The sequence below is a fragment of the Eretmochelys imbricata genome, chromosome 8 (assembly GCF_965152235.1).
Source record: "Eretmochelys imbricata isolate rEreImb1 chromosome 8, rEreImb1.hap1, whole genome shotgun sequence".
NCBI classification, from domain to species: Eukaryota; Metazoa; Chordata; order Testudines; family Cheloniidae; genus Eretmochelys; species Eretmochelys imbricata.
Window position 1 is genome coordinate 83,773,696 of NC_135579.1, and position 25,120 is coordinate 83,798,815.

Consider the following 25,120-nt stretch of genomic DNA (forward strand, 5'->3'; position numbering starts at 1 on the left):
CTGGGAAATCCTATTTATCTGAATAGTTTGCTCAGCAAGTTGGGTTTGGCCTGAGGATATAGCTACAGTAACTGCAGATACACATTGCATGTAATACTTCTGAATACTTCTTACGTTTCTGATTTTTATCAAGAGCAAAGGGAGATACTTTATGAACCAGTGAACTTGCAATTCCTAAAGTGTCTTACTCAGCTGATCAGACCACAAGATAGGGAGAAATAGTTACACAGATCTGAATTTTCTTGTTTCTTCAGGAACGTAATTTCCTCTAGTCCCACCCACAACTGTGTATATTAAGGCCATAATAAGCTGATGACCCTTCTATTTTATATGTGCATGCCCTGTCTCATAGACTGATATTAGAAAAACATTAGTCCTTGTGAAAAATGATGCACTACTTAAAATCATTTAAATAACTGTTTTTCCTAAAACATTAAACAGTGCGATTGAACTCGGTGATTGTTTTATCTTGGATTCTTTTTGAAAAACTGTTGTTTAAACACAGTCTGGGGAAAACAGTTTAAGATACCCCATGTTTTTATTAAGAAATGAGAAGGCAGAAGTTTATTTAAAATCTTATGTAATTGACTATATTTATATAATTTATTTACTAAATTTATGTATTGACTATATTTATATAATTAACTATATTTTTAACCTTGGTTCTGCAAACTTTTGTTGTGTGTAGTTATGAAAGTGAAGGATTACTAGTACTGGTTCGAGCCACAAATAATGGTGTCAGGCCCTGTGCTATTTTTTACACAAAAACAACAAGGAGTCCACCGGACTGCTTGTTGTTTTTGTGGATACAGACTAACATGGCTACCCCCTGATTATTTACACAGTTCTGCTAATGTACCTTAATCCTGACCAGTGACACATCTTTCACTCAGATCCAAGGCTTGTCTCAGACAGACACTGCTCGTTGTGCAGAGTTGTGTGGTGATTGTGATGTGAATTTAGGAAGCTAGGTGAAAGGCTAGAGTATTAGGACCTGATCCAATGCCCATGGAATCAGTGGGAGTTTTACCATTGACTTCCATGGTCACTGGATTAGGCCCTTAACCACTTGAATCACCTCAGTCTCTTGGACAAATTCTCAAGACTTAATATGTTAAATTGTATATCTTTGATAAGATACCGCAGGTAAATATCCCATGAAATGTAGTCACTGTGTTCAGAAAAGGTAGGAACTTTTATGAGTCATCTTATCTTCCTCCCCCCACCCCCAGTAAAATAGCAAAATAACAAAAATGTAAGTTTTTAACATTTTCTTGTTGGTTTAGAGGAAACTGGAGTGCTGTTCCAACAGTTGCACCCTATTAATTGCTTGTTTAATTAGTATTTTGGGTTTTTTTGGTTTTCAGGTGTATACAGACAAATGTCAACTCTTTGCCTCCTTCCCCCCTCCCCCGCATTAGAAGAAATCATGTGTGCCTTATTTTCAGTAAGCCCTGTGTTTTTCTTGCAGAGGCTGCAGACCTGAACCTAGGTTTCTTGTCTTCTTTCCTTGTTTTCAGTTACTGCATTTTTTGTTCTCTTAAAAAAAAAAAAAAAGGGGGGGGGGACAATTATCTTCTGGTATGAGGACCATTTAACACTGGAAAATTCACAACTTTCAAATGAGCAAAGCACAAGGATCTGGTGGCATGAGGTGCCTGTTTTGTACCTGGCACATGGAGGCCCTGCTTTGATCTGTGCCTTTAAGGTCTGATCCAATTCCCATTCTAGTCAGCGGAGAGACCAAGGCCTTATCTACACTGCCACTTTACAGCGCTGCTACTTTCTCACTTAGAGGTGTGAAAAAACACAGCCCTGAGTGCTGCAAGTTTCAGCACTGTAAAGTGGCAGGGTAGACAGTGCACCGTTGCTGGGAGCCGCGCTCTCCCTGCGCTGGTAGCTACTCCCTGCGACTACACAGCAGCAGTGCTTTAACGTTGCTAGTGAGGAAATACCCTCACATTCACTTTAGTTGGAGTTGGATCTGATCATTCACACTTGTACTTGACGCTTCATTGTGTTAAACTTGATTTAAGTGAAAGATCAATAGAAAACAGGAATTTGTTGAAATAGAAGATAATTTTTGTTTTTAAGGTTTTCTCTGGGTTTAATGCAAGTCAGGTTACATTGTTGGGCCTAAACCAGGAGTTCCCAAACGGCGTTGTGCCATCAGCAGATGAGGGCGCGGCAATCCCTAGTGCACGCAGATCCCATTTTGCACTGCACAGCGTGACCTCACATATGTGGTGCATGCGAGGTCGTAATGCATGGAGGACGACACTTTGCTTTATAAAGTAGCGTCCTCCATGCTGTCTGGGGTCCCAGCAGGACCTTTTCTTCATTAAAATGGGATTGTACCTGCAAAAAGTTTAGGAACCCCTGGCTTAAACTATATAAAATTATAATATTACAGCATGGTCTACACTCAAAAATTAGATCTGCATAGCTCCGTTGCTCAGGGTTGCACTGTGCCATAGCTGTGCAGTGGTATTAGCTGTAGTGTAGACATGACCTACATGTATACATATCAGAAATATTTATATGCAAAAGTTCTCAAACTTACTTGTTTGCAGGACTGGAGTCATATATATGTAGGTACATCCACCATTACACAACTCGGAAACCTAAATGAAATAAAATAGGCTAGGTCTTTACAGGAACAAGAGAAAACAATGTTGTGAGTCTCTCCGTCCCCCTCCCCTCCCCACTTGGACTTGTTTTGTCATTTATTTAACATGTTCTTAAAGCATTGTTTACAATATATGTATTCTGTTTCAGAAACAGTAAATGAGATGCATGTTAATTTTATCTTTTCTAGAAATACTGGAACTAACCTGGTGAATGTGTAAAGGACACAGGCAATAGAGAGAAATTTTATTAGCGAGCTCCTATTAGGATATTCCAAACAATGACAACTATAACATTAATAAAAAGCTACTAAAAAGTAGTTCTCTGAATTTTTTTAAAGGTTCATATTACAATAACATATAATTTCATCACCAGGTTGACTTATGGAAAGCAGCTTGTGGGGAAATATGTTAATAGATACTCTCCTAAGTAATTTTACATTCTGGAAAAGCAGGATGATGTTGAGTACAGCTTGGCAGATGTTGTGGAGGGGACTAATTTTTGGTTTGGACTTGTTTATTCTTATACTAGGTGTTTTCTTGTATATGTTCATTTTGAGTCTGTTTAGTTCTCTCTTGGTTGATCTTTGTGAATAATTGCACTGTAGTATTTTCATCTGAAGCTGCTATGAAATTCTCGGTTTCTGTAGATGAGTATCTCAATCATTCTTCTCCACTTGTGGTAGAGTAACAAGTTAACACTTAATAATGGAACCATTTGTCATGGGGTGGGGTGAGGTGTGGGGAAGTTTATTTTGAGGTAGGAAATAAAAAGTCATGTCTTTTGTCTTTCTGTTTTTACCCTTGTGAGCAATTCTGGTTGTCACATGTAGCTATTGGGAAGCTCAGGAGCTTGCCTTATGTCACCATGATTTGTTGCCATTTTTATGAGCAAACTGCTAGAATAAGGATTTCATATTAAAGGAATGCCTGAATTTTCTGTTTTATTGGTGTGCTTTGTATTTAACTGCTTAAATATCAGTCAAGACCATTTTTGTTTCAGTAAAATGCTTTGCTAAACTGTTACAGATAAGTGTACAACACTACCTGACTTCTTCTTAGTAGGTAATCATGGCTGGCATTTAGATTTTTTGTTGTTGTTTTTGCTAGAAAACTTTAGTGAGATGTTTCCCTTTGTCTCTGTAGTTATCAGAGACTGTTACAGACGATTGCTGTACTCGAGGCTCAACGTACTCAAGCAGTTCAAGACCTTGAAAGTTTAGGCAGACACCAGAGAGAAGCACTGAAAAATCCCATTGGATTTGTGGAAAGACTCCAAAAGAAGGTATACAGTAGGCATTTCTTAAGTTTTACGAGAACTTTTTTTATAACAATTAACTCCTCACCTATTAAAAACTAGTGTATTTTATATATACTTGTGTAAATATTAAAAGGTTTAAATTCTGTAGTGAGAGAAAACTGCCCTATGTTCAGGTTTGATGATTGGTTAAATATTGGTTAAACCTATAAAATACAAGTAATTTTGAAAAATTTCTTAAGGACACATTTTTATAGGAGTATAAAACTCATCTTGTCTTCAAGCTTTCAATGCATATTGGCTTTTCAAGACTTCTATGATCAGAAGAAAGCATTTTGTGGTAGGGAATGATATTAAGAAGTCATTGGCCTTTGTCACCAAAGAGACTTAAATGCTTTGAGTTCTATTTCAGGTTAGGGTACTTTTAAACGGAGATTGTAAGCAGGAAATGTAGTTAGTAAACTGAAAGCAAAATGAGCTATAAAAGCATACCTCAAACCAAGAGAGTGCCAGTGATTATATCAAGCTAGTGTACATGTGTGGAGGAGGAGAACAAATTTCAGTAAAGAAACAGATTTCATTTTCAAAAGTTTAAAGGGAAGTTATAACAACAGTAACAGGGAAAACACATTTTTTAAAGTCTTAATAGTTTCTTTTTTAAATGAAAGCAGTGACTGACCTTATGTTCTGATAGCAGCACATTGTGCTTTAGTGAAGGCGAGATGCTGGTTCTGGGAGATTCCCTTTCCATAGGCTAATATAAACTTGGGGCCTGATCCAGAGGCCACTGAAGTCAATGCTTGTCTTTCCATTGATTTTTTTGAGTGCTTAGAAATCAATTCAACAAGTTATAGTTGTGATTCATCTGGCATCCAAGCACTGTGCTCTGGCAACCATATCAGCCAGTCCTTGGAAAACATTAATGCCTGTTGCAGAGCATTTCATGTATTTTACCATTTTGGCCAAAGAAATTATGCCAAATGGTATGTGTGTGTGTTGAACATTGCCAGCAATTGTATTGTGGGCAGAAGGCAACAAAATCAACTTAACAGTAAAAACGCAGTATAATGTGCAGTCATTTTTATTATAGTAGACATTTAAGTTTACATGTGGATGGGATTAATCAGTTCTGATAACTTGGTTACTTTTAGTTCTCGTTAGTCTGCTGTGTTTGCTTGCTGGAGTACAGGTCTGGGTATACAGTATTTTTTTAATATTTAACAAATCAATGAAGATAGACAGTAACAGGATATGAAAATCAGAAATACTTGGCTGCAACTATTCAATGTAATTTTCAAACTCCATGTCCAATAAACCATCATTGACCGTGCCGCTGCATATTTTATATGCCCTGCTGTGTATCGCTCTTTGAAAATGCTTTTCCTATATAAAGAATGTGTGCTGCATGGCACTTAAATATACAAACTTTGACTCCTGCTGTTAGCTAAAAACAGATCCAGGATTTCTGTGGTTCCATATCCTTTCATTTGGATGCTAAGTGACTGCATTAAGTATTGCTTCTCATTTTGATTCTTTCAGGTTGATATAGGGCTTCCATGTCCTCAAAGAGTTGTACAGCTGCCTGAGATTGCCTGGGACCAATATACCACCAGCCTTGGAAACTTTGAGAGAGAATTCAAAAACCGGAAACGTAACAGTAGGAGAGCAAAGCTGATTTTTGATAAAGGTAAGTGGAAAACTAAGTGTATATTACAGGAAAAAATAACCTGCTATGTTGATTTAATAATTCTTTCTTTATGTTGCTTGTAGTAGGTTTGCCTGCAAGACCAAAAAGCCCTTTGGATCCCAAGAAGGATGGAGAGTCCATTTCATACTCTGTGTTGCCTTTAAGTGATGGCCCAGAAGGTTCTACAAACAGCCGCCCACAGGTAAATGTTATAAAAAAGAAAGTAGGCAAAATTTTACAAAATAGTAACTTTAAAATAGATTACTTATTAATACTACATTATGCGGGTAGTGTTAAAATTGTTATAATAAATTTAATGCCTCGGTTTCCAAATGTTCAAAAATTCAGTCATCAGAACACTTGGTGATATCATCTTTTCATGTGACCAAGTCAGATAACTTTTTTCTGTCCTCTACCAAAATAATGTTTTCATGTATGTTTTTCTTTTACTTGGGTGGAAAAAGGGTTAAAGTCAAGTTATCCTAACTTTTTTTCTAAAGTCCTATTCCATGTTATATACTGTATTTAAGCAGATGATAAGAGGGCGACTTTGCGATGAGACCAAACCCGAAACTTTTAACCAGCTGTGGACTGTAGAAGAACAGGTAATGGGAAACCCTAGCTAGCTCGTAGACCATTTTGTAACTGAACAGTGATGTTCACCGAAATAAACTCAAATTGTGTAGTAATGTTTAAAGCGCATAACGCTTCGGAGTCAAAGATAACATGTATGTATTTATTCATTTTTTGCACCGGTTTGATTTTTTTTTTTTTTTTTTAGTGACAAGCCATGCCCCTTCTAGATAAGGTGTATTAATGTTTATGATCTTGTCTTGTGCTTGGTTTAGAAAAAACTTGAACAGTTACTCCTGAAGTACCCACCAGAGGAAGTAGAATCCCGACGGTGGCAGAAGATAGCTGATGAACTGGGAAATCGAACTGCAAAACAGGTAATGGGGAATTCTCTTGCATAAGTAACCATCTCTCTTGTTGCTTTGTAGACATTCCAGGAAATACTAGAGGGGGTAGGTGTCAGGTGGTCTTTCGCATAGCTTCTTCAGTAATGGAATAGTTATGTAGGATTTGCCTTGCAAAAGTCAGGTCGATTCATAAAGAGACAAGAATTTTTTAAAACTATAAAAAGTATTTTGGTTGGAAAAGAATTGATTGCTTCTGGGGGAAGGAACCTCACCAAAAAATTCTTTGCTTTCTTTAGTGGCTATGCCCTGGGGACTACTGACATCAATTACTGCATCCTGAGGATGTTGAAATACATACAAAATGAAGCTGCCCACATTCCATTTGGAGATTTTAAAATACTCATACTAGATTAAAAAAAATCAGGAAAGTTGTCAAATCCTCAGATCCAACCTGTTAATATTTTGATGAAAAATGTAATCAGTCATTCAAAGCAAGGGCTGAAGCACTACTAACATCACTACTAAGGGATCTGACCATAGGGCTCTTTGTTAGGACTCTTAAATGTGAAATTGTATTAATTTTTAATAAATGCCCACAAACCATGATTAAGCTGTCAGGTCTAATTGTTGTCCATTAGACTTCGTGCAGTGCAAGGCTGGATTAATGCTCCTGTGGGCCCGGGACTATTAGATTTTGTGGGGCCCCTGTATACAAGTCGTTTTCATGGGAGGAAGTTTGGTGCAGGAGGGGGCTGGGGCAGGGGATTGGGGTGTAGGAGGGGGATTCTGATCTGGGGCAGGGGATTGGGGTGTAGGAGGGGGTGCGAGGTGCAGGCTCCAGCTGGGAGGCACTTACCATAGGCAGCTCCCAGCCGGTGGCATAGCAGGGCTCAGGCAGGCTGCCTGCCTTGCATAGCCCAGTGCCAGCTGCTGGCATGTCTCTGCGTGTCCTTCGCAGGAGGGGGACACTGTGTCTCTGTGCGCTCCCTGCACGCGCAAGCACCACCCCCACAGCTCCCATTGGCCAGGGGAACTGCAGTGTCCGGGCTGGAGGCGGGGGCAGTGCGTGAACACAGACACGGACACACATGGACACGGACACACACACACACACCCCTCCCCAGGGGCCAGCCACTGCTGGGAGCAGCATGGGGCTAGGCCAGATGCCCCTTTTAGCGGCCCAGAGACTGCTGCCTGTGATTTATTTTGCGGGGCCTCCCATGAGTCGGAGCCCCTGGTTGCATCCCCTAAAGCCCCGGCCTTAATCCGGCTATGGCCCTGTGACCAGTTGCTGACAGAGTCATTTACTTTTAACTCTTATCGTAAGGTACTGTGAATGCATAATATCTACTGTTGTCTATCCAGCAGAAAGAGACCGTATGAGGGACAGGTTCTTCTTCAACACTGTAGAGTGGGCAAATATGTCTATGTTCTCAGATCATGGACCTGATCACACACAATATCTTTGCAATTTCAGAATCAGAAACTTAACTGCTATGCTCAACCCCCAATTTTTTTTTAACTCTTTGCAGAAGAATAACCTAGACATTTGCCTTTTATAAATATTACATAAAGTTTGGAATGTCATCTTTCTCTGAAGTTTGTGTTTTTCTTTAAGCACTTCAGTCAAACATTAGATTTTTAGTGGGTATTTGAATTCCTTATTTAAAGGTCATAGCGTATTTATTTATTCATCTAACACTTAATTAACTTATCTTGTTTCTTCTAGGTTGCCAGCAGGGTGCAAAAGTATTTCATAAAACTGACTAAAGCTGGCATTCCGGTACCAGGCAGAACTCCAAACTTATATTTATACTCCAAAAAGGTAAGACTACATTATAGCAGAAACTTCATATTTGCATGTGCATTTACATGCAAATTAGTTTTGAAAATATTAAATAGACTGCTCATCCCAAGTGATATGTATCTATTATTTCACTGACAGAGGTATTTTTTGCTGCTGTTAGCACCAGAGAGCAAGCTGGATTCTATTCTGGCTTGCACATCAACAGTTGTTTTAAGTAAGTTAGTTCCTGTTGCAGTGTCTTTATGGTGATGAAGTGCCAATAAGAAGCACACACTTGAGTTTGCAGGGCTGGCAGGTTTGTTTACTCTCTTCCCTCCGTCCCCCCGCCCCCAGCACATGCACACGTAAACTGAGCATATTTGATCTAGTAGTCATTGAAGACAAAAAAATATAGAATCCCAGCAATGGCATTTTCACAGTCACCTTTCAGAGAAGAACAAAACTTTAATTCCATAAAAATTAAAAAACACAGAAGATGAGTTTTCACAAAAATGAGTATATTTAAACTACCACGGCCATAGAGTTAACACTGTAACTGAATGCTTTTCTCAGGCCTGAACTCCTCTAAGATGTAAGATCATCCACTATTATTGTACATCATATTTGATTTTACTTAGTAAGTTCTTTGTGAACAAATCTCCACCCTCAGCCCTCCCAATCCCGTCCCCCTTGCATACAGTGTTGCTCTTGGAATGGTAGAGAAAAGAATAAGAATATAAGGAGAAGTTCAGTGAAGTTTCTGAGAATTCTTCCTAATACTGGGAAGAGAAGAGAAACTCAAATGTATATTTAAAATGTCATATGGATTGATGTATGCAGTGTTGTTGTAGCCACGTTAGTCCCAGGATATTAGAGAGATAAGGTGAGTGAGATCATCTCTTGTATTGGACCAACTTCTGTTGGTGAGAGATGTCCCATTTCCCAGACCTGAAGATGAGATCTGTGTAAGCTTGAAAGCTTGTCTCTCTTACCAACAGAAGTTGGCCCAATAAAAGATAGTATTTCACCCACCTTGTCTCTCTAATATGGATTGATGCAATTTTATGGGCGCTCAGATGCTGTTGTGATGGTCATAGGATATGAAGTGACTTACTCAAGTTTACACAGGTTATAGAACACCCATCTCCCTGTTCTTCTGCTTACCATTTTGTTTTCATTATATGTATTTATCATTTTTTGGTGTGTAAGCTGTAGCACAGAGCACGTCATTGGCACCCTTTCATTGACATTAACAGAAAAGAAAATATAAACTGATAAAACATGAATATCAATTAAGCCATCTTAATGAGATTTAAGCCAGACTTCAGGGTCTTCAAAATTCTCAAAGGTGGGTGCAGTAATGTCCACAAAATCTATTCACGCCAGATAACTCTGCTAAAATGTATTTGCAATTATAGGCCCGAATCCTGTAAAGATTTATGCACATGGCTTCAGTGTGTAAAGATAAGCACATATATGTCTTAACAGCATCAGATCCTTAATTAAGAATGCTCGCCATCAGAATTATTTGTGCAAACAACCTTTCAGAAGAAGCTAACATTGCTGCCACTTTGAAAACTTAAAAATCACAGCCTCCTGGGTGGTGATTGCGCAGGGGGAGCCAGTAGTGGTTGGTCCCTGCTCACCTCTGGAGACACAAGAGCTGGAGGAGCAGGCAGCCAGTGAGTTCCCGATCTTCCCAGCGCTAGTGGGGTCAGGCTTCAGCCTTGGGTGGAGGGTGGAAGGCTCCAGTCATGGAACTTCAGGCTCCGTTCCCTGGCCGTACGGTGGCAAGCTTTGGCCCCAAGGTCACTCCCGCCTCCGGTGCCCCTGCCCCCCACTACCTCCATATCCACCTCCCCATCCAGGGCTTAATTTATCTCAAAGCTTGCTGGGACTGAGTAAGTCTGCTGTGAAAAGTGATATTTGTATGTTTGTTAATACCACTTTTCACAGCAGACTTAGTAACTAGCACATCTTTTTAAAAAAAAAAAAAAAAAAACCAAAAAAGCAAAAGACATTAGGAAAAAAGAGAAGAATGTACCTTATTTGTGTTTCTATTCTGTTTAGGCCCAGTAAAGAATAGAGACAATTGTACATTTATTTTTATTATTGAGTCTGGAAAAAAATCCTACATAAATTACAATGATGTGGACATGTATATGTGCATATTTATTTGTTTTTCCTAAAGTTAATTAAGTATTTTAGGAAAAATTGTCAGAGTGGCCCACTGGCAAGAGATGGTGGCTGCACTCTGAGGCCACTGAACATTTTTTTGATCTAGACAGACTTATTCATCAGATATTAGACGGACTTATGATCAGTGCTGGGTAGGAGCTGGTGGTCATGGTACATGTAGGTACTAATAATATAGTGAAGGGTAGGAGACAAGTCCTGGAGGCCAAATTTATGCAGCTAGATAAGAGCTTAAAGTCCAGGACCTTCACAGTAAGATTCTCTGAAATACTTCCTGTTCCATACGTAGGGCCAGAAAGACAGGCAGACCTGCAGGGTCTCAATGTGTGGATGAGCGATGGTGTGGGGAAGAGGGTTTTAGGTTTATTAGCAACTAGGGAACCTTTTAGGAAAGAGGAAACTATACAGTAAGGATGGGCTCCACCAATACCAAAATAGAACCAGGCTGCTGGCATATAAAATTAAAAAGATTGTAGTGGATTTTTTAAACTAAGGGCTGGGGGAAAGCCGACAGGTGTGGCAGAGCCAGGAATAGAACACAGGTCTCTTGACTCCAAGGCCTGTGTGCTTGCCAATAGGCCAAACTGCCTCTTTTCAATTTTTGACTCTGCCACAGTGTTTCTGTGTGACCTTGTCATTTCATCTCTTTGTGCTACAGAGCCCAATCTGTAAAATGGGGATAATCCTGCTTCCTCTCTTTTCTCTTGTCTATCTTATTTATTTAAATTGTAAGCTCTTCAGGGCAGGGACTGTTCATTACTAGGGGTTTATCTAAAATAGAATTGTGTCACAGTATTTATGTATGGAACAGATAATGGAAAGCAATCTCCAAGGCATAATGTATTAATCTCTCAAGTGAATGCCCCCAGAACACTTGTACTAGGCTCAGAAGTGGATGCTGTCTGAAAATTTGTGGGAAAGATAAGAGATCACATATAAAAATTGTAAACATTTTGTCTACAGGTTTTATTGTTAGGAATATCTTACTAAAAAAATAGTTTCTGAGGAATCTGATCTGAACATTATTCGTCATTTTTCTACTACAGTCATCAAGCAGGCGACAGCACCCCCTAAATAAACATCTCTTCAAACCTTCAACATTCATGACATCCCATGAACCTCCAGTTTATATGGATGAGGATGATGACAGATCCAGTTTTCAGAGCCATATGGATGCTGCAGCAGAGGAGGAAGTATCGGTATGTCATTTAAACAAAATTGCAAAATGTCTCACTCAGTGTTTCTTGACTGTTTAAGTAATGATATTTGGAAAAAGTGTCCTTACTTAAACATTGTCAGGTATATAGTAAACTGTTGCAAATTCAGTTGCATAAGCCAGGTGGAGCAGGAGATTGAATTCTGGCACCTCTTTGATGTGAAGAGTCAAGTACAGAAAATTCAGGGAAAGTCCAAACCAAAGAAAGAAGCAAACAAAAAACATGATACCATGGAAGAATTAGACCAGGGGTCGGCAACCAAAGACAGCAAGCGAGCCGATTTTTAACGGCACGCTGCTGCCTGCCGGGTCCCAGCCACCAGCCCCGCTCAGCCCGCTGCCAAACCCAGGCCAGGACCCCGGCGGGCAGCAGCGTGCCATTAAAAATCCTGCCTGCCCCGGCCCACTCTTTTCCGCCCCTCCCCACGGGGGCAGGGTGAAGAAACTTGGTCCTGCTGGCTGCTGCTGCCGGGCAGAGGAGCTCCCCCCTCCCCCACCTCTTCCCCCAGCGTGCTGGGTTCCTGCCCCTCCTCCTCTCTTTCCCTGCCACCGATCAGCTGATTGCCCTTGCGAGGGAGGGGGAGAAGTGGAGCCGCAGCACACATGCTGCTCCAGGGAGGAGGCAGAGAAGAGGTGGGGACGGGGCCTTGGGGAAGGGGGATGGAATCAGAGCTTATCCACTCCAGCCCCCTGCCATGAGCCGCTCAGGCACACACCCCCAGCCTTCTTCCCTGACCCCTACACCCCCCACACACCCACCCAGCCCTCTGCCCTGACCGTGCACCCCCCCACAACCCCATGCCCTGACTCCAGCCCCCTCCACCCCATGCCCTGACTCCTGCATCCTCCTCACATGCCCCCAGCCCCCTGCCATGACCCCTGCACACCCCCAGCCCTCTTCCCTGACTCCAGCACCCCCCACACATACCTAGCCCCCCCACACCCCATGCCCTGACTCCTGCATCCTCCTCACATGCCCCCTGCCCTGATTCCTGCACCTTCCTCACATACCCAGCTCCCCCACATCCTATGCCCTGACTCTTGCAGCCCCCACATTCCCACCCCCACCCTGAGCATCAAATGGGAGCTCCTGCACCCCCCACACATTTCCACCTGCACCTCTTGCACCAAATGGCAGCTGCCCAGGTAAGCACTCCACACCCAAACCTCCTGCCCCAACCCTGAGCCCCCTCCCGCATTCTAGCTCCTGGCCAGACCCTACACCCCAACCCCCAGCCTGCTCCTTCACTCCCAGCCCTGTGCTCAGTGCACTCACATCCTCAGCTCAGTGCAGAGAGAGAGGAAGAGAATGGGCTAGAACCAGGGAGAAGGTAGATACACACTCTGTGTGGGCAGGGCCAGGATCCCAGACCAGCAGCGGGCTGGGCAGGGCCGGCACCCGGGACCTTGGCTGGCAGGAGTCGGCGGACGGAATCCCAGACCAGCAGTGGGCTGAGTAGCAGTGGGCTGAGCCAGTCTAGGGTCCTGCCGGTCTAGGGTCCTGGCCGCTGGCCCCACTCAGCCCGCTGCTTGTCTGGGGTTCTGGCTGCCGGCCCCTTGCCAGCCGGGGTCCTGGCCGCAGGCCCCGCTCAGCCTGCTGCCGGCCTAGGTGAACGGAACCCCAGGCTGGCAGCAGGCTGAGCGGGCCACTGGCATAAGATCAGCATTTTAATTTAATTTTAAATGAAGCTTCTTAAACATTTTGAAAACCTTGTTTACTTTACATACTACAATAGTTGAAGACTCGGCACACCACTTCTGAAAGGTTGCCGACCCCTAAATTAGACACTTCCGAAAACTTTTAATTGCACGTTCGCATCTTCAAAAACAGTTCAGTCACTAACTGTGAATTATTCTGAACACCAGATAAAGTGTGTAGACCTATTTCTGCCTAAGGTGTTGCACCAAAAGGACTAAATCCTTTCATCATTCTTTGGTATAATTGCATCCTATACTATATATGGCTCTTTGTCTTACCTTAGTGGCTGGACTAATCGAGGTTAGATGCAGAGGTCCACACAGACAACTCATCAGCAGTTGTCTCATCACAGACAACTCATCAGCAGTTGTCTCATCACAGACAACTCATCATTACATATTCAGTGGACTGGGTTTGTGGGCTTATAATATAAACATCTTTTCATACTTCTTTACACAATACTGTATGTAGGGAATAAATCCTACTGCTGAAGGTTATGGGTCTAGATTCTCCACTTGTGTAAAATCAGCATGACTCCATTGAAGTCAAGACAGAAGGATCTGGCCTGCTGAATTTATCATAGAATATCAGGGTTGGAAGGGACCTCAGGAGATCATCTAGTCCAACCCCCTGCTCAAAGCAGGACCAATCCCCATTTTTTGCCCCAGATCAACTAAACAGCCCCCTCAAGGATTGAACTCACAACCCTGGGTTTAGCAGGCCAATGCTCAAACCACTGAGCTATCCCACCCCCCCCAATTTATCTTTGTGAGAATGTTGGGGGGAGGGTGTTATCACTCACAAGCCTCACAGCATAACAAAAGGTAATGAGATTGTCCAGCACAGATCAGTTCAATTTTTCTCAATGACTTTGTGACATGTACTGCATTTTCTTCATCTTAAATTGTTATACTCCTGAATCCATTGTTCAGTTCCAGCCACATCTCTTGTCTTTAGACATGCTCTGTCTTCTCCTTGTGACTTAATTTCTGAGCTGTCTGGGACATCTCTCTCTCTCATCCTTTACCAGCATATCTGGTAACTTACTATTTTTCCATATGAATCTTAAAAGAGGTGAAAAAAGTATTTTTAAAAATTAATTAAATTTAATTAAATTAAAAAATTAAATGTTAAAATTTGCCTCTCTTTATCTTAACAAATCATTCTGGAATCAATTATACTTTTCTTCTGTGCACATATATATAATTTTTTATACTACATTCTACATCTAGATTCCCCTCCCCCTCCCCCCCCCCCCCCAAACTGCTTACATTTCACCCCATGATCTCACAATTATAGCAGGTTTAGGGAGTCTGTATTTCAACACCAGTTTTTCTTTTCAATTTTGCTACTAGTAGCTTTTGGTTTTGGTTTTTGCAATGGTAATGCTTGACTTGATCCTATTTTAGGAAGGTTGGCTTACTCTTTTCATTCTTCACTGGTGCAGCATTTCAGATGGATATTTTTCTCCTTTGCAGTAATGTAGAAAGAGACAGGTGAGCTCCATTACCAGAAAGACCCCATTATTAAGGCTAAGTTTTTTGTCATGGATGTTTTTAGTAAAAGTCACACACAGGTCACGGGCAATAATGAAAAATTCACAGAAGCCCCTGACCTGTCCGTGACTTTTACTAAAAATACCCATGACAAAATGGGTAGCCTGGGCAGCTGGCTACGGGGGCATTGGGAGCTCCAGGGATCTTGGGATCCCGGAGCTCTTGGGATCCCCCCTGCCTCCCTCCAGCCGGGAGCTCCATGGATCTCCACTTCCACCCATGGTGCATGGGAGCAGTGGGGATCCCCCCTGGCACCTGGGGTGGCCACGAGCAGCAGGGATTCCCCCTGCCGTAGCTGGGAACGGCAGGGTTCCCCCTTGCTGCCCAAAGTGTCCTGGACCTGTGGGGTTCCCCCCTGCCACCTATGGAGGCCAGGAACTGCGGGGGTACCCCGCAGCTCCCCACGCGTGCAGGCAGCAGGGAAACCTGCAGCTCCCAGCAGGCGCTGGCTGAAGTCATGGAGAAGTCACAGATTCCGTGACCTCCGTGACTAAATCGCAGCCTTACCCATTATCAATGCAAAATGACAGTATTAGGAGAACAAAAATATCATGCCCTGCTGACAAAATGAGTAAATTGGATTGAATTTCAGGATTCAAAGCAGGGCTCTCAGGATATGTCTACACTGCAGTTAAACACTCATGGCTGGCCCGGGTCTGCTAACTTGGGCTTGAGGAGCTCAAGCTGCTGGGCTATAAAATTGCAGTGTAGACTGTTGGGCTCAGGCTGGAGCCCAGGCACTGGGACCGTCTCCCCTCGCTGGGTCCTAGAGCTCAGGCTCCAGCCTTAGCTCAAACATCTACACTGCTGTTTTACAGCCCCAGAGCACACGCACTGTGAGCCCGAGTCATCTGACACAGGCCAGGCATAGGTGTTCAATTGCAGTGTAGACATATCCACAGTGGCAGCTGTGTTATCTCAGAATGATTTTGTGGGGCATCACAGTGCAACCAGCAAGTAGTAGGAAGGGTTTATCTATACTTCTTGACTATGGAGGCACCAGTTGCTGCCTGCTCCATAGTTAAAGCTAAGGCCTTGTCTACACAGGGGGAATTGACTGGTATAGCTTATTCTGCATTAGCTGTGCTGGTCAACTTCCCTGTGAAGACAAGCCCTGAGTTGAATTTTTCATATAAAGCAGGAATTCAGCCACTTCTTTATGTATGGAAAATACAGCACATCATCCCTAAAATTTTACAGCACTTTTACTTTGAGTATAAGATTAGTTTTCTGTAAATTTCCAAGCAAGTCCATTAATTAGTTTAGGAGTTAAAATTAATTAATTCAAAATGGGTCCTTTCAGAAATTTAGCAGCTGGTGTCAAACCTTCCCCGTGCCATTAACAATAGATTTCTTTCCCCAAATAATTCTTGTGTGTCTCTTATGTAGTTTATTCTGTCAATATTTTTCTGAAAGAAATCTGATCACACTTTTATGTTGAAGGAAGCTAGATCTTCTCAGTAATGATATCCTCAAAGCAAAGGTTTTCTTTTTTGAACAGGATGAAGAAAGTATCCCGATAGCATATCGAGAATTACCTGAATACAAAGAACTGCTAGAGTTAAAAAAGTTGAAGAAGCAAAAACTCCAGCAGATGCATGCAGAAAGTGGATTTGTGCAGCATGTGGGCTTCAAGGTAAGGTATACTGGTAATCTGTTGTTACAGTAGAACCTCAAAGATACGAACACCAGAGTTACAGACTGACTGGTCAACCGGACACCATGTGGAACCGGAAGCAAGCAATCAGGCAGCAGCAGAGACCGAAAAAAAGAGCAAATACTGTGCTGTGCCTGTATTGCATTTTAAAGGTAGGCACATCTGGACTGCCTGTCCCCACCTGTGAGGCAGCCACTTACAGCTAGGAGGTGAAGACTCTGAAGTTCACAGGCACAGCTGTGAGCCCCCTCTGCCAGCCCAAGGCAGCCTGAGCAGGCAGAGCAGGAATAATGCTGCGGTCTGTGCCACTTTCCTGTAAGCCGCAGGTGCTGATTTCACCCTCTTCCCTTGGCCAGGAGGTGGACAAACTTGCAAGCTCAGTCCAAGCCTGGGAAAGAAGCTGCCACAGCCCAAGCTGCTTATGCTGCAAGGAAGCTGCCGGTGCTGGGGTGGGAGCTTCTGCTCTTGCGGCCAGTGTCTGGCCTGGAGCGTGAGCCCGAGCTACTGCCAGCATGCTGCGCTCTGGACGAGCAGCTCAATTTTAAAGGGCCACAGCTTGCACGGCGCACTCACTGATGCCGTAGGGCCTCAGGGTGTCTCACTCATCACCCTTGCAGTCAGGGCTTGAACCAGCTGCCTGTCCCCATCCACATGCACGGGGAAGCCACTTACACGTAGTAGGTGAAGATGCTGTTCGAAGTTACAAACAACCTCCATTCCCAAGGTTTCTATAATTCTGAGGTTCTACTGTATTCAATTTAGTGTGAGCATTTTTTTAAAAACTAGCAGGAATTGGATTTTCTAAGAAAATAGGAAACTTTCCTTTTCAGAGTGATAGATATATAGGAAAAATAATGATGGAAATATGTAATCTCATAAGGCAGGATTTTGTCTTAGAAATGTACAGACAGCACAATAAAACTCGCTGTAAAGAAAAATAAATGACTACAGCTATCTGCACTGGTTTGTGAAATATAATCCTCTTGGAATATAATCTCTTTTGGGGTACTGGGAGTATTAAACCTTAAGGGTGAAATTAATCCCAGTTTATAGTAGCAAAGTTTCCCAGTCACTTAAAAAGATAGTCTTTCAGGAATTTCTCCTTTTGAGGGAAAAAAAAGCCAGAGATGTGGAATGATAACTTTGGTAGCTCAATAGGTAGTGTACTGAGGCTGTAGGTGCAGCGAAAAATTGCAGCAGCATTTGGGCCAGCTCCAGGCAATTTTTGAAGAGAGGATTCAAGCAAGGAAATAAAATGATGTTGGTATGAGATGAATAAAAATAATATTTTTACACTTAACATACAGAGATGTGCTATCCGCAGCACCATCCGTTTCTAGGCAACATTGAAAAGGGAAGGATACCTGTTCCAGTTTGAGGATTTTCAGTCATTACCAACAGGCTTCTTTGTAGCAGAGGTGAAAGTAAGCCAGTACGCCCTGGTACGGCATACCGGCAAGAGCCAGTGCGCCGTACCGGGACCGGCTTTCCCAGACAGCAATTTAAAGCCCTGGGGTAGCGGCGGTGGGGCTCTGGCAGTGATTTAAAGGGCCCCGGGACTCCAGCCCCTGGTACCGCCCCGGGGCCCTTTAAATCGCCGTCGGAGCCCCACTGCTGCTGCCCAAGGGCTTGGGCAGCAGGGCTCAGGCTGGGATTTAAAGGGCTCGGGGCTCCAGCAGCCACTACCTTTAAAGCTCTGCCAGAGCCCAGAGCCCCGGGGTAGCGGTGTCAGCCTGGAGTCCCCGGGCTCCTCAGTGATTTAAAGGAACCGGGGCTCCGCTGCAGTAGCGGCAGCTGGAGCCCTGGGCCCTTTAAACTGCCTCTGCAGCTGGTAGCTCGGGGGTGATTTAAAGGGCCTGGGACTCCCAGCCGCCACTACTGCAGCTGGAGCCCCAGGCCCTTTAAATCAGGATTTAAAGGGCCCGGGGATTTAAGGTCCTGCCTCTTCCAGTTGAGGCCAAGCTCCCTGCTCAGGACTCCAGCGTACCAGTAAGTCCTTTAACTTACGTTCACCTATGGCTGTTCCCCATGTATGCAGTCGTGCAGGAATTGCCTTGACTCCTTAGAGATGAGAAAGGGCTTATTGGGCTTTTTTGGTAGTAGCCTTTTCCATAAGAATGCAAGGTTATTCAGTCCAAGGAGACTGACATACACTTGAAAACTGAGACTATCAGGCTAGTAATATACTGATACTGACAGACTTATGTCACAGTATTGGAAAGCTGAGGCTTTTTTAAATGAATGCTATTATTGTCATTCAGAATATAAAATATGGACTTTGAGCAAGAATATTGCAATTCTAGCTATGAAATATAATGGACAAAGTAATTTGAGTTACTGATTTAGTACTTTAATGTACTATATTCAAAATGTTATTAAGGTTACTAAATCAAGCACTCAGAAGTTAGGCAATGCCAGAATTAAGGTTGTCTTTGCAACCATAATTTGTCCCCCTTGTGTGTATGCATCATGATACAGTTTTAGTTACATGAACACATACTGTATTTTTCCATGGGACTGCCAGCTCATTCAGTGCCCAGTGTGGACGTTGCTTACTTAATGAATAGCTATTCAATAATTAGTTTTTTTCCTGATTGTTCAAAGTGTGGCTTCTTGCCTCATTTACTGCACATTATTGAAACCCTGGTCAGAATACACAATTGTTTATTTCTTCATGGGCTTTTTTTTGGTGCTCATCGCTTTAGTATCTGAGTGCTTCACAAACATTAATTAATTGTCACAACAGCCCTGTGAACTGGAGCGGGGGAGAGGGGTGTGTGTGGTATTCTATTTTACAGATGGGGAACTGAGGCTCGGTCACAGACCTGAGATTAAGGTCAAAAGTTGCCCCCAGTAGTGAGTGCCCAGTTTGAAATGATTAGAACCTCATTTTTCAGACTACGTAGCATTATATAGCACTTTATATTTATATATAAGTACAGCTAAGTACAGTTTCCATTGATTTCAGTTCCAGCTCCGAGTGCTCAGCATTTCTGCATATCAGATCCCTGGGTCTCACTAATTGTGTGTTCCTTTTCTGGGTGCCTGTCTATGAAGAGTTTAAGAGATTTGTCTATGTCAAGGTTCCTCCCCCACTCTGAACTCTAGGGTACAGATGTGGGGACCTGCATGAAAAACCTCCTAAGCTTACCTTTACCAGCTTAGGTCAAAACTTCCCCAAGGTACAAAATGTTCCACCCGTTGTCCTTGGACTGGCCGCTACCACCACCAAACTAATACTGGTTACTGGGGAAGAGCTGTTTGGACGCGTCTTTCCCCCCAAAATACTTCCCAAAACCCTGCACCCCACTTCCTGGACAAGGTTTGGTAAAAAGCCTCACCAATTTGCCTAGGTGACTACAGACCCAGACCCTTGGATCTTAAGAACAATGAACAATCCTCCCAACACTTGCACCCCCCCTTTCCTGGGAAATGTTGGATAAAAAGCCTCACCAATTTGCATAGGTGACCACAGACCCAAACCCTGGGATCTGAGAACAATGAAAAAGCATTCAGTTTTCTTACAAGAAGACTTTTAATAAAAATAGAAGTAAATAGAAATAAAGAAATCCCCCCTGTAAAATCAGGATGGTAGATATCTTACAGGGTAATTAGATTCAAAAACATAGAGAACCCCTCTAGGCAAAACCTTAAGTTACAAAAAAGATACACAGACAGAAATAGTTATTCTATTCAGCACAATTCTTTTCTCAGCCATTTAAAGAAATCATAATCTAACACATACCTAGCTAGATTACTTACTAAAAGTTCTAAGACTCCATTCCTGGTCTATCCCCGGCCAAGACCCAGCATACAGACAGACACAGACCCTTTGTTTCTCTCCCTCCTCCCAGCTTTTGAAAGTATCTTGTCTCCTCATTGGTCATTTTGGTCAGGTGCCAGCGAGGTTACCTTTAGCTTCTTAACCCTTTACAGGTGAGAGGAGCTTTCCCCTGGCCAGGAGGGATTTCAAAGGGGTTTACCCTTCCCTTTATATTTATGACAGTCTAGCATCATGTAGGAACTTTGTGGCTGAGGAAAGGATAGAATCCAGTTCTCTAGGACACCATTCAACTGCCTTAACCATGAGACCATCCTTTCTTTTCCTCCAGTCCTCTGCCTCATTCACTACACACCTTCCAACTTCTGCAACAAATGAAACAGAGTCCTGGAGACAACAGCCTCCTTTATTGTACAACCCTCATTCATTTCCAGAGTGGGTCCGCCCTGTGCACTGAATGATACCCATCATTGAGTGTAATCCTCTCTGTGGGACTCCCAGTAGAGAGGTGATGAGACACAGTTTTCCAGAGGGTTTCACAGTTATTTGCTGTCAGCGCAAGAATGGTGAGACTCAGGAATCTTGTGTTCCGGTCCAGGCTATGGTGGGGAATTTGCTTTAGTCTCCTTGCCTGACCAGTCCTGGCCTGCCATGCCTGGTCCTAGTCCCAATCTTGCCAACCAGTCCCAGTCTCCTCTTTTCCCTACTTCCAGTCCCAGTCTCCTCTTTTCCCTCCCCCGATCTAGTTTTTGTCCCTTCTGCATTCAAAGTAGGCATCATCTTCCTCCACACTGACTGGTGGCCAGTAGGGGAGTCACTGAGAGCACAAGAAAGACTCATTGCTTTCAGTTGCAGTTCAGTCCCATTACAGGGAAAGTCCATTTTCACCCCTGTAGCCTTGGACTGGAGCATGCTCAGTCATTCTGTGGGAATGGTGCATGTGGAGTGTAATCAGCATTAGGATCTGTGAGAGGCTTGAGCATGTTCAGTGAGGAAGGAATCTTCAGAGATTTAACTGGTAAAATGGAAGAAGTCTCTACTGAGCCTGTGAGAACTGAGATTTCTCCTGTGCTTATAACTTGGACAAATTTGGCTGGATTTTTCGTGGGAATAGCAAAAGGCACATCCATGACACACAGGCCACCCCCTTCAAGTCCCTGCTCCAAAGCATGAGGATGCAAGAAGTAAAAAAGGTCTCATGATTTTTTTTTTAACATGGGCAGAACTACAGACTTTTTCCCTAGCCTTGTTCTTGGAAATGGCTGAACCATTTCGGTGGAATTAAAAATAAATAAGTAAAAACCAGCCATAGGCTAATACCCAGCATGGAAAATCTCAGTCCAAATGGGTTTTTTTGGCAGAGTTATAAGCAACTGAAATCAGGGTCTTATCATGGGAACTGTCAGGCACCCTTAACAATAGGTGGAACTACCAGCCTTGCATGGAGTATAAGTTATGTATGTACTGAATTTGGAAACGCTACTGTGTAATAAACCTAAGCTAATGTACGATGTTCTTTGAGTGCTTGTTCATGTCGATTCCAGTCAGGTGTGTGTTCACGCACGTGCATGGTAGCTGGAAGATTTTTCCCTAGCAGCAACCATAGGGTCGGCCTGGGCGCCCCCTGGAGTCGCGCCTTCATGGCGCCCAATACAGAGCCCTGCTGACCCGCCATCCAATCAGTTCCTTCTTACTGCCAGTAGAGTGACCAGACAGCAATCAGAATGCAAGGTCTGAAAAGAAAAATCAGGACCGGGGTGGGGGGGTAATAGGAGCCTCTATAAGAAAAAGACCCAAAAATCGGGACTGTCCCTGTAAAATCGGGACTTCTGGTCACCCTAACTGCCAGTGACGGTAGGTGGAACTTCCCTTGCTCTTGCTTCTGTTGTACTCACGTGGTTTATTCAGATCATGTAGTTTAGTATAGTTAGTCAGCTGTAAGTTTCATTTACAGGGGTTTACTCTCCGTCCCACCCCACTTATTTGTTGCTTCCGGGGCATGCCGCGATTCCCGGGCTTCAAGACCTGCAAGGACTGAGCAAAGTGCATACCAAAAAGTGACCCCCACACATCCTGTTTATGGTGTCTGGGCAAGGGTCACCAAAAAGACCGCTGTAAAATCTTGAAACCTTGAAAATTCCAACCAAGAACCCTGAAAGAGAGAGAGCAGCAGCTTAAAATCCTCCTCATCGAGGCAGCTCTTTGACCGCAGTTGGACCCCGGTGCTGGGGATCTCACCACCAGCACATCCTCTTCGGTGTGGAGCACACCGGTGCCCTCTTCAAGAGGCACCGAAGAAAGACGCGGCTAAGGACTCTAGGCACTGTCATGGAGTGTGTTGGGGACACTCCAACCTTTGGTACCAGTTCCAATTGCTGGTGCAGAAGAAGAAGAGAATTGAAAGAGGCCGATCCCCATTGCCTAGATCCAGAGACCAGGCATCAGTGGTACTACAGTTGGGCCACGGTTCCGAAACTCAAGGGGCAGCCACGTTGACTCCTCCCCAAGCGAGGCAGTCGAGTCCAGGCCTGTCGAGCTCACCAAATCCCTCAGAGAGCCTGCCGTTTTTGTCCACTCCTGAAGTGTTTGAGGCAGCACAGGACCTGCTCAGACTCATGGCACCATTCTCACCCCCGAGGCAGGAGAAGGCGTCGGCACTGCAGGCTCCATCCTGCACTGTGCAGTTGAAGGGAAAGCCAGCTATGATGTTGTGATGCTCCCCGTTGCCTCAGCAATTACAGACACCAGCACCTCTATCCAGGGAGCGCAGTCGGTCCCTGGGCTTCTGACGCTCCACGTCAAGAGGTGCAGCACTGCCCTGGTCCTTGTATTCCGAGACCTCGAAGTACAACTATAGCAGGAGCAGAAGATGGAGCTCAAGGCACCACAGGAGGTCCCAGCCAATGCCGTGCACCCCTCAATGGCAGAACCCAGCTCAATGGCCCTTCTGGACTCCATGGATCTGAGCCAAGGATCTCACTCGGGTGCTGCTTCACTTGTGTCTGCAACCTTTGTCCCACCACATCCAGTGGCTGAGCAGTTATCTCCATCGTTGATGCCAGCAACCGCAGCACTGTTGCTGACATCGGCACCATCTGCGGCGCCGCCTTCAATAACATCCTTGGCACCAGAGGTGTCAGCGGCTCAGGTTATGGCACCAACTGCACCTTTGGCACCGGCTCTGGCACCAACGCCGATGCCGTCATGGATGCTGCCTACGCCTATGTCGATTACAACCACGGCGCACACACACCATCAGACAGTGCAGCCGGCACTGGTGTGGGGGCCGACGTCAATGCCTGTACCTATGCCTTTCATGGTGCCATGACCGGACCATTCCACCTCTGCCCCCACCGGCTCAAGAGATCCCTCCAGCAGGGATGGAAGGGAGCAACTACCTTCCTTAGTGGCCTCCTTATCTTCCTCAAATGAGACACTGCCATTGCCCCAGCTCTGGAAGACTCGAGGGTGTTTCAGCAGTTGCTGCACCGGGTCGCACAGGGTCTAGGCATTAAGGCAGAGGAAGTTGTAGATGATGCAGACCCTATGGTGGACATCCTGGCCCCTTCGGGCCCTTCCTTTATCACCTTACCACTAATCAAAACTATCCCAGATATGACCAAGAACCTGTGGCAGACCCCGGACTCTCTGCCGCCTACTGCCAAGCTCAATGAACGGTGGTACTTTGTGCCCTCCATGGGCTACGAACATCTGTACAGTGGTGGTGGACACTGCTAACCAGTGAGAGAGGCAGGGTTTCCAGGGCCCTTCCTCCAAGAATAGGGACGCAAAAAAACTGGACCTCTTCAGGCAGAAGTTATACGCCACAGGGGAACTGCAACTCCGCACTTCCAGCCAACAGGCCATCATCAGCAGGTATGCCTATAGTACCTGCTCAGCAATGGCTACGTTTAGAGTTATTTCCCTCAGATTCCTGGGCTGAATTCTCGGCTTTGGTCAAGGAGGAGAGATTGATCTCCAGGACATGCCTGCAAGCAGCACTTGATGGGGCAGACATTGCCACTAGAGTCATGGCCATGGGTGTATCCATGAGAAGAGGCTAGTGGCTCCAGGTCTCCCCTTTGCGGTCCAGCAGACCATACAGGACCTGCCTTTTGAGGGTGAGACTCTGTTTTTGGAAAAGACAGACAAAAGGCTAAACAGCCTGAAGGACTCCAGAGCCACCCTCAGGTCCCTGGGCCTCTACACGCCTTCCACTCTGCAGAGACGCTTCCAGCCACAGCCCACTTAAAGGTTCAGTCAGCAGAACTATCAAGATGGCTCCAGAAGGCAGAACAGAAGTGGCAGGAGAAAGCCACGTCAACCTTCTGGCCAGAGCTCAGGACAACCGAAGCCATCTTCGGGACCTAAGCCTGCCTTTCGAAGGCACGGTTGAGGACCGTGTACCACACCTGGAAATGGATCCACCCTGTCTTACCTTCTCGTCCCAACTATCCCCTTTCCACCATGCATAGTCCCTTATTACCTTGTACCGATGGGTGCTCCGCACGGTACAGGGGAGGATACTCCATCCAATTCTGTGCCCTTCCACCCCACTTCCCTGTCCCTGTTCAGGGACCCTTCTCACAAGCAACTCCTTATCCAGGAGGTGCAGTCGCTCCTATTTTAGGGGCAGTGAAGGAAGTTCCTCAGCAGCACAGGGGCAAGGACTTTTATTCCTTGTATTTCCTAATACCGAAAGCTAAAGGCAGCCTCAGGCCCATCCTGGACCTGCTG

At 44.4% G+C, this 25,120-nt stretch overlaps 1 protein-coding gene across 7 annotated transcripts in view; it reads left to right on the plus strand.

The window, feature by feature from the left end:
• ZZZ3 (zinc finger ZZ-type containing 3) overlaps positions 1 to 25,120 on the plus strand; it is a 108,395-nt gene that overhangs the window by 77,859 nt on the left and 5,416 nt on the right. For 2 of the 7 annotated variants that reach the window (XM_077824350.1, XM_077824349.1), the window contains exons 3-10: positions 3,774 to 3,912; positions 5,425 to 5,572; positions 5,656 to 5,774; positions 6,103 to 6,177; positions 6,421 to 6,522; positions 8,222 to 8,317; positions 11,521 to 11,673; positions 16,447 to 16,581. In XM_077824350.1, coding sequence (XP_077680476.1) covers positions 3,774 to 3,912; positions 5,425 to 5,572; positions 5,656 to 5,774; positions 6,103 to 6,177; positions 6,421 to 6,522; positions 8,222 to 8,317; positions 11,521 to 11,673; positions 16,447 to 16,581 — 967 coding nt within the window. The remainder of the gene's footprint in view (positions 1 to 3,773; positions 3,913 to 5,424; positions 5,573 to 5,655; positions 5,775 to 6,102; positions 6,178 to 6,420; positions 6,523 to 8,221; positions 8,318 to 11,520; positions 11,674 to 16,446; positions 16,582 to 25,120) is intronic. The other 5 variants (XM_077824351.1, XM_077824352.1, XM_077824353.1 and 2 more) reach the window with 5 other exon arrangements.